The sequence below is a fragment of the Lycium ferocissimum genome, chromosome 7 (assembly GCF_029784015.1).
Source record: "Lycium ferocissimum isolate CSIRO_LF1 chromosome 7, AGI_CSIRO_Lferr_CH_V1, whole genome shotgun sequence".
NCBI classification, from domain to species: Eukaryota; Viridiplantae; Streptophyta; class Magnoliopsida; order Solanales; family Solanaceae; genus Lycium; species Lycium ferocissimum.
In genome coordinates this window covers 61,830,210-61,840,387 of record NC_081348.1, presented here as the reverse complement: position 1 = coordinate 61,840,387, position 10,178 = coordinate 61,830,210, and the positions used below count along the sequence as shown (strand labels likewise).

The 10,178-nt window shown below is 39.4% G+C and overlaps 1 protein-coding gene across 1 annotated transcript; it reads right to left on the bottom strand.

Annotated features, from left to right (window-relative positions):
* Positions 1-362: 362 nt before the first annotated feature.
* On the bottom strand, positions 363-1,887 carry LOC132062411 (uncharacterized). The gene is made up of 4 exons (XM_059454985.1): positions 1,704-1,887; positions 1,454-1,590; positions 894-998; positions 363-776 (listed from the first exon to the last, which is right to left on the bottom strand). Exons 1-4 carry the CDS (start codon positions 1,885-1,887, stop codon positions 363-365), a joined length of 840 nt encoding a protein of 279 aa, XP_059310968.1.
* Between the last annotated feature and the right edge of the window lie 8,291 nt (positions 1,888-10,178).

Sequence of the window (10,178 nt, the reverse complement as noted above, 5' to 3'; positions counted from 1 at the left end):
TCGGGACTGGCCGAGTCAGCATTCATCCCAAGGTGCCTCAACCGATATCGGTCCACAATTCTATCTCCCGCAATCATACTATGGTAGTGCTTCACCCTCTGCCCGTTCACCTTAAATGTCCAAGTTTCATCTTCGGACCTCAATTCAATAGCTTTATGGGGTGAGACACTTACCACTTCAAAGGGACCTGACCACCGTGATTTCAATTTGCCCGGTAGTAGTTTCAATCTAGAATTAAACAGCAGGACAAGATCACCCTTGTAGAATTCCCGCTTCAGGATCTTAACTCATGGTACGCCACGTTTCATCCTCTATTTGTATAATGTTGCACTTTCATAGGCACGATAGCGAACTCATCCATCTCATTGAGTTGAAACAACTCGAGCTTGGTTGCTTTCCCAATTCATATTCAATTTCTTCAAGGCCCACATGGCTTTATGTTCAAGTTCAGGCGGCGAGGTGTGACATGCTTTGCCAAAAACTAGCTTGAAAGGAGAAGTCCCAATCGGAGTCTTGAAGGCAGTCCGGTAGGCCCATAGAGCATCATCGAGCTTGCGGGCCCAATCAGTTCTGTTGGCATTCACTGTCTTTGCTAAAATACTATTTATCTCCCGATTAGAGACTTCAACTTGCCCGCTTGTCTGAGCATGATACGGGGTTGCCACCCTATGCTTGACTCCAGACTTCTCCATCAATCTCGCAAAGGCCTTATTGCACAAGTGAGAACCACTATCACTGATTATCGCCCTTGGGGTACCAAAACGAGTAAATATGTTCTTTTTCAAGAATCCCATGACACTCTTGGCTTCGTTATTAGGTAAAGCCACCGCTTCTACCCATTTAGAGACATAATCAACAACCACCAAGATGTATTTTATTCCACAAGAGCTTACAAAGGGACCCTTAAAATCAATTCCCAAAACATCGAACACTTCAACCTCCATTACAAAGTCCATAGGCATCTCTTGCCTCCTACCAATATTCCCCTGCCTTTGGCACTGATCACAAGAACGCACCATCAGATTAGCATCGTGAAAGAGAGTAGGCCAATAATAACCACATTCAAGAACTGCCGTTAGCCCTCATACCACCATGATGTCCCCAGTGGAGAGTTATTGGCAAGCCTTCAAAATCTCCAATACCTAACTCTCTGGGACACAACGCCGAATAATATTATCCGCACAAGTTCTGAATAAATATGGTTCATCCCAATAATACTGATGAACATCCCGCAAAAACTTCTTTTTCTGATACGATTTTATCTCGCTTCCGGAATGATACCGTCACTAAGTAGTTAGCAAAATCGGCAAACCAAGGTGCCACCTTCATAGACACCGTCAAAACTTGCTCATCCGGAAATGCATCTTCAATATAAAGTTCTTGTGCTGGCACCCCGTTTCTCAAGCTTCAGAGATGATGCAGACCGATTTTCGGATCCCTTTCGATCTTTTACCTTGAAATCAAACTCTCTTATAACAAAAGGACCCAACGAATCAGTCACGCCTAGCATTCCATTCTTTGCCATCAAATACCTCAACGCTTGATGGTGGGGCACACCACAACCTTGGACCCCAACAAATAGGACCGAAACTTCTCAAAAGAATATACTATCGCAAGCAGCTCTTGCTCAGTCACCGTGTAGTTCATCTGTGCCGCATTAAGTGTCCTACTAGCATAATAGATCGGGTGCATAGTTTTATTACACTTCTGGCCAAGCACAGCATCTATTGCGAAACCACTAGCATGACATATCAACTCAAAAGGCAAGGACCAATCAGGAGTAATAATAACAGGAGCAGTAGTGAGGCGCCCTTTTAATTCATCAAACGTCTTTCGGCACTTGTCATCAAACACAAACTTTGCCTCTTTTTCAAGAAGCTTGCACATCGGGTTAGCAATCTTAGAGGAATCCTTGATGAAGCGCCTGTAGAGCCCAACATGTCCTAAGAAACTTCAGATACCTTTGACTGAGATGGGTGGAGGGAGTTTCGCAATCACATCTATCTTTGCTTGATCGATCTCAATTTCTTTTTCAGAGATTTTGTGATCGAGGATGATCCATTCCTTCACAATAAAGTGGCACTTCTCCCAGTTTAGCACAAGATTTGTCTCCTCACATCTTTTCAGCACTTGACCCCGATGGTCAAGACATTCATCAAACGAATCACCAACAATTGAGAAATCATCCATAAATACCTCCAAGAAATCCTCTAACATGTCAAAAAATATCGACATCATGCACCTCTAAAAAGTGGCTGGTGCATTGTACAGCCCAAAGGGCATTCGATTAACGCAATCGTCCTTAAGACAAGTAAAAAGTCGTCTTCTCTTGATCTTCTAAGGCAATGTTAATCTTATTATAGCCTGAGTATTCATCTAGGAAGCAATAGTAAGACCTCCCTGCTAGCCTATCCGATGTCTCGATCAATGAAAAGGTACGGGAAAATGGTCTTTAAAAGTGATAGTATTCGACTTCCTATAGTCCGTACAAACACGCCATCCAGTAATTGTACGAGTGGGAATTAGCTCATTCTTTGCATTAGGCACCACAGTGATACCTCCTTTCTTTGGTACACATTGAACATTACTTACCCACTTGCTGTCTGCAATCGGATAAACTACCGCAGCGTCTAACCACTTTATGATCTCCTTTTTCACGACCTCTTGCATGTTTTGGTTCAATCTCCGCTGATGCTTAACACTCAGCTTGCTGTCCTTCTCTAGCTGAATTTTATGCTCACAGATGCCAGAAGGAATACCCTGAATGTCTGCTAATGTCTGCTATGATCCAACCAATAGCACGTCTGTACTCGCGCAAAATCTCCTCTAAACGCTTAACTATTCCTCAGTAAATAATGCCGAAATGATCACTGGCAATGTCTTGTTCGAACTAAGGAACTCATACCTCAAGTGTGCTGGGAGCTGCTTAAGCTCAAGCTTTGGTGGCTCAACAATAGAAGGCTTAGCTAGTGGAGTAGTTCTATTTGTAAGATCAAGATCAAGCTTTCTTGGGTGGTAAGTGTAGGAACCTAGACCCTCAAGCGTATTTATAGTTTTCACGTAGCCCTCCATATCACAAGCATCAAAGTTTATCAGAACTGCAGCGAGAGCTTCTCCCAGACTTTCTTCTTCAATTTTATGTTCGACATCATCATCAATCCCACCAAACAAATCAATAACCGAGATACTCTCATAAGCGCTTGGCAACTTCATCCCCTTGCTTGCTTGGAAAGTCACTTCTTCATCATTCACTCTGAACTTAATTTCATTCTTTTCAGAGTCCATAAGCGCTCTTCCCGTAGCAAGGAACGGTCTTCCTAAGATAATTGCAATATCTCTATCCAACGCATAATCCAGAATCACAAAATCAGCAGGCAACATAAACTTACCAACTTGCACCAACACATCATCTATAACCCCAATTGGCTTCTTGATAGATCTGTCTGCCATTTGTAATCGCATAGAAGTCGGGCCTAGAGTCCCCAATCCAGATTGTTTGAAAATAGCAAGGGGCATCAAGTTGATACTCGCCCCATTATCACACAGAGCACGGGCAAATGCATGAAGCCCAATATTGCACGGAATGGTAAACACCCCTGGATCTCCCTTCTTCTGAACTGTGGTGAAAGCAATAATTAAACTCACACGATGAGTTAGATTCACTGTCTCATGTTGAACTGACCTTTTCTTCGTAAGCAGGTCTTTCACAAACATAGCAAATTCGGGCATCTCTTTGACATCATCTAAGAATGGAAAATTCATTGTTAACTGCTTCAACTAATCATAGAACTTTTGACACTTAGCATCATCATTCTTCTTTGTCAACCTCTGAGGAAAGGGAGGCTTTGCTTTGTACATCTGAGTCAAAAGGCTATGAGCCCCTTTTATCGAGTGTTCCTTGTATCAGCAGCAACTTCTGAAATATCAGTAACTTTTTCTTCACCACGGACTTCCTCATCAATAATAGGCACTTCAGAATGCACCTCTTCTTCCTCAATAATAGGATCTAGATCAATCACTCAACTTGAAGTATTGTACCACTCCTTGTGCAAATAGCAAAAGTACGTTCCACTCCCCTACCATTCTTCGGGTTTGGAATACTATCCTTTAGGAAGCCCCTCCGTTTCGGCGGTGATCTTGTTCTCTAGAAAGATCACGCATCTTTTGTTCAAGATTTTGAATAGGCTGCCGTGAATGAGAGACCACCGTCTCGATAGCCCAAATAATGTCTTTTCGATTTGTCGACTTGCCAACACTTTCTCGAAGCATTGACTCCAACCTCGAACTACCTTGATCATTAGACCGCCCTACTTTTAGTGGAATATAAAGGTTGGAACTTCTGTTCCCAAAATTACGGTTGTTGTTGTTGTATCTCCCTTGGTTCGGTCCACCATAGTTGTTGTTGTTGTAGTTCCCTTGGTTGTTGTTGTAGTTCCCTTGATTGTATGACCCCTGTCCTTGTTGGGGCCTCTAGTATCTCTGAATTGGCCTATGAATATCCCCCTTTGCTATGTAATTTGCATACTGAACATTCTCAATTTGCGAAGGGGGGCCCTCTTGATACGGACCCTCTTGGACTTGGTATATTCCAGGCGGCATGCCTGAGATATCTTTACAAACATTCACCTTCTTTGCTTCTTTCTCATCAAGCCTCTTTGTCTGTAGAGAGAGACTAGTGGCCAATTGTGCCAATGTCTGCTACGTTTCTTGGCTGTCTTTCACAATATTTTGAATCAACGGTGTTCCAAGTGATAGCCCATCAGAATTACTTGAATGCCAGGCTTAGCTATGTGTAGTCAATCGATCAAGTATATCAGTAATAGTAGCATAAGACTTATTCATGAAACACCCGCTAGCAGCATTATTGGCTATCGCTTAGGTCATAGGATCCAACCCTCTATAGAACTTCTCCTTCAAAATCTGATCTAGAAAACTATGGTTTGGACTCCTATCCAAATATTCTTTGTACCGCTCCCACACTTCAAAAAGTTTTTCCCCATTACGTTATTTGAACTCGTAAATCTGATCACGAATTTCAGCTCTTTTACTCGGAGGATACCACTTCCTGAGAAACACTTTGACCATCTCTTCCCATGTAGCAATAGAGTTTTGGGGCAGCTTTGTGAACCATTTTCTCACCTCTCTGGCTAACGAATATTTGAAGAGTTTTAGCCGAACTGCTTCTTGAGTAACACCCCGCTGGATATGTTGAGAGCACACATCCAGAAAGTTTGTTATGTGTTGGTGAGGGTCATCATCGACAGCATTTCGAAAGTATCCCTCTTGTTTGAGCATATGATAGAGGGAATTATCAAATTTGATAGTAGAAGCAGTCACCCTCGGATGAATGATTGCGGATGCAAAGTCTTCATCTGCTTCTGGTTCATCAGCAAAAACATTCTCGATTGGAAGTTCGTTGTTGGCCATGATCACATGGTTTACAAGGTAGCAAACAAGGTGTTTTGGAATATGACAAAGACTTTAAGAAGAGTAAATACTATATAGCAATTTCAAAGCCGTATTCCCTGGCAACGGCGCCAAAATTTAATACGCTCAAATTACACCTATTAATGGTATAACGCGGACGTTGTCAAATATAGTAACCCAATGAGGTTGGGGTAGAATCCCACAGAGAATATGGTGTGAAAAGTTTACTTAACAAGTATTATACTAATCTTGCGGTCCTGGTGTATTCCAGAAAAGGGTTTTATAGTTGTTTTTGTTTGTGGACTAATTTAAAGTGATTGAAAATTTAAACTTGTAAATATATGGGTAAAACGAACCAAGGTTGTGTCCCCGTCAGATAAAGTCTATGATCATGGGTATCGATCTTGATATACTTCTAATGGACTGCTTGTATGGATGCACTTAACCTCTATGTGAATCTGAACTATTTCCCAATAAGAAAAGATTATTTCTTTCTATGCTTTTTCCAAAGATAAGAAAGTATGCATGAAGAACGGTTAATTATGCCAAATAAATTCCTCTTATTCCTAAGTGAATTTATTAAACAAGATTTAAAGCCCTGAGTTCTTGTTATTTGTTCTTACCTAACCCTAGCTATTTCCCAAATAAACTAAGCTTTATAGCGTTAGCTAATGTTTGCAACCGCTAACTATATGATGAAAACGAAGAATAAATAAACCCTAACAATCCATTATGCGTATATCTTTCACGATCCCTAATCACAACACACCCATCCTTCGGTTCACAACCTTAGTAAAGGTGTTTAGCTACTCATGACAACAAGAAAACAATAAAAGACTGAAGAATGCATAATTGAATTTTGGATTGTACTTACAAATAAAACTTGAAAGTAATGAATGTAATTGTCTGGAAATCTTCAAAAGCAATAACAACTCAAAAGTAATTACTACAGGTCTAAAACTCCAGATTTCTGAAAAATAAAACCTAAACAGGTATTTATACAAGTCAAACTTAGAATAATCAATCCAGTCCTGTTCCAACTCGGCTTGTACTTCGACGGGTCGTCTTTGCACTTCGACGGTCGTTGACATGATCGACGACCATATCGACGATCTAAGTATGTTTTTTTTTCACTCTGCAGGAACTCCACCGTCGAAGAACTTCGACGGACCGTCGATCATGTTAACGGTGCAAGTCGACGATCTGATACTGCTCTAATGATTTGTTATTTTGCAGGAACTTATTGACGAGGCAATTCGACAGACCGTCGAGCATGTTGACGGTCCGTCCTTATGCTTAGCAGAACAGATTTTTTATTTTCCTCATTTTTTCGCTTTTCGAGCATTCTAACTTCGAAATACCTGCACAACACATAAAACACATCAAACTAACACAAACTTGATTGAAAACAAGTAAAACTTAGAGTTATAAAGTATTGTGTGTGCCAAACTTCCCAGCACATCAAAGCTCTACAAGATTCCTAAGAGATCCCTAAGAGAATTGCACTTCAACGCACCAATGACACCTCAAAATACCGAAAGACTGCATGTCTGCGGTATTGCGGATTGATTGAGGGAAATTACGAAAGGACCCACTTTTGAATTTCATGTTAAAGTTGTTGCAAAAAGTAAGTTTAAGATGTTCTTGGTTATGCTCATGGCTATCTCAATATTGATTGTGTTATTTAAGAAGAAGAAGACGAGGCAAGACATGAAAATGGATGGCGTATTGTTCCTATGTTGTTGGATTATTTTGAATATTTTAGAGATTTGTTATAGATGGAAATCGGGGTTAAGGATGTGCCACGATATGAAACCATTAATGGGAAGAAGGGTAAACCAGAGAATGAGTGCGAAGGCTAGGGGAGAATATTTACGGATCATGTTGGAAAAGAATTACTAGATGATCATAGGTTGTTTTAGACAAGATTGCAAGATTGTGAATAATAGGTAAAGAGATGATATGATAGTAAGGTGATGATAGGACTAGATGGTAGTTTTTTCAGCTTCAAGGGAAGATATGGAAGGCTACTTATGTATTTTAGTATGATAAGTTTTACTATGCATACGATTTACAAATAAGAAGGTAAATCATACATGATGAAATAATAAAGGAGTGTAAATTACAAGGATTTCAATATTTAGTGTTTAAGGCAGTTTGATATGGAATTACAAGACTCATATTAAGATACTTTTATCGGTCGAACATGAATGGAGTCGAAATGGTAATTTATATTGTAAGCTAATCAGGATCTAGGACTATAGTAAGGAGTGTTACGACAGAAAGACTCGCTATATGGTTTAATAGTAGTTAGAGTGCAGACGAAAAACTGAATGAATATAAAGGTTGATCCCAATCTCATAACATAATGTTAGTACATTAAGAAATGAGAATTAAATGATAGAAGGCATAGACTGAAGGACAAAAGCGAGATATGAACTCCTCGGGTGGAAGTGCGAAAGACAAGATAGGATTATTTTGTGGGATGTAATTAAGGGAAGGATATGAGATGGAGGTGAAATCATGGTAATGGTATAAGGATAGGTGTTTTGTAAAGAGTCACCGCTATATAGTATACGTTGACCCGATATAGTAAAGGATATACTTATTAGCATTCGCCAAGTAGGTGATAAAAGACTCACGTGAATAGTTTAGTAAATGATTGGAATAGTGATGATGACATAGATTCGAAAGGAGGATATGGGAAGGTTAATTAATTAAGAACGTTCAAGAAGTAACTCAACGTTGAGGACAATCGATATGTTACGATACTAAGAGGAGTCTGGACAAGCGAACAGATAGTAACTCCTCTCTTACTCTATTGCGAGGATACCCAGAGAACATCAAGAAGCGACTAAAGAAATATAGCCAAGTATATCAAGGACCGCGGTAGGATCCAATATGCATCAAATTGAGAACTCCGGGTTTTAAAAACTTTTCAAACACCGTGAGCTATAGATGATCACGTGATCATGTATAACTCATGAGAGATTTATAGAAATATGACTCATGACGAATAGAAGAAGGATAGACAACGACAAATGAGGCATTGGATGAAAAGTTCAAAGGAACTATATACCATAAGAACATGAATATGACCCGATAGGCAGTCAAGAGAGAATGAGAAGTGCTCGAAATTAAGTAAGATATAGAAAGGAAAATGAAATGCAACAATAAGGAGATAAGGATAACAACGTTAAATCGTTATTAATGCGAGATGAGTACGCTATCAAAGGAAAGCCAAGATATATAAAGAAAAGAAAGGAATTGTCATATGAAAAGTGTATTGATCACATTTGAACCACAACATGATGGATCCTCCACGCCAAGGCGAATTATTTTAAGAGTTATCGTATCTCCAGTATATAAATAGATAAGATGTAAGGGAGGACATGATAAGGAATATCATAAATGGGTCAAAGGAAGTTAACATTAAAGGTTAGCGAAACTCATGACAAAAGAAGATTTAGAACAACATGTTTAAATCTCCAGGATATTAAGAAGTCTAAGATGTGAAGGTCAACACGGTAAGCTGAAAGATATCTGATGAGTACGTGAATAGAATAAACATCATTGGCATCACAAGCAATAACGATACTAATTTAACATGCGAGGACGAATGTTCCTAAAAGGGGTAGGATGTTAACCTCGGAAAATCTTTGTGCTATTCATATGGTAAACAAGTAGGTACAAGTGGGACAAGTTAAGGAAGAATCTTGAGTTGACAAAAAAGTTGGGATTTCATTTCAATCCTTTTGTATTTTGAGGCTTTGTTGTAACCCGACTAATATAGATTTGTTTTGAGGACTTTGTGTGGCATTGTATAAGCCGTCTATGAGCATATCTTAAGATGGTATATGAGTATCAACATGTTATTCAAAGGCTATAAGAGTTAGAAGATACATGACTAGGTTGAGGTTGACGAGTGCATTTAAGCGTGAGAAATGAGATTTTGGACAAATAAAAATGAGCTGCTTGCTTACCTGACGTGCCTGCTTCACCAACTTACTTCCCGTACTACTTGCTTGACCTACTTGATACATATCTTAGCTACGAAGTAAGGATGAGACACATGTTCAATTCAACAGACCAACAAAGCGACACCTATTTAATTAATCAAGTAGGTGACAAGTAGGTGTATCACGTACTTGCTTAAAAAGGAAAGGCCAGGATTTATTCTCTAAAAATGGACTAGATGAGTCAGCCATAAGGAGCTTTTTAAAGGATGATTTCCTTCATTTATTTCATTTATTTTTCAGACCCAAAAACCAGAGAATAGACCCCTATAAACTCTTCTCAAAATTTCCACACAGACCCTAAGTGATTTCAAGGGAGTCAAGTGATTCTAATGCCAAATACCCTGACTATTTGCTAGTTTCTCTTTCTCCTTCTTGTAACTTCTTTGGAGGACTGTTTTCAGATGAAGAGGGAATAGGTTTCGTGGTTTATCTCAGTCCAAGTTAAGTTTATGCTTTTCCTTCCCTTATCTAAGCTTCTACGAGTTGTAGCTCGATCATAGGGACTAGAACTTGAGAGATTTGAAAGAGTAACATGCGGTTTGTTGTTTTGCCATTGCTGGCTGGTTGTGAATGTTACACCCCGTATCTTCGAAGAGCACTTATCAAATTTGAAACAAAAGTACGTTGAGTTAGGGTTAAGTAAAACCACTTTAGAATATAAGGAGCAAGCATTATTAAGTATATTTATTGAGTGAAGGAAGTATATAAGGTATACCGGAAGTTTTATAAGGA

Coding starts and splice junctions, on each gene's coding strand:
- LOC132062411 (XM_059454985.1), bottom strand. CDS start 1,887: ATGTGCAAGCTTCTTGAAAAAGAGGCAAAGTTTGTGTTTGATGACAAG. Junction 999..1,453: donor TAAGAGAGTTTGATTTCAAG/GTAAAAGATCGA, acceptor TCTTGTGATCAG/TGCCAAAGGCAGGGGAATAT. Junction 777..893: donor TTGATTTTAAGGGTCCCTTT/GTAAGCTCTTGT, acceptor TTCTTGAAAAAG/AACATATTTACTCGTTTTGG.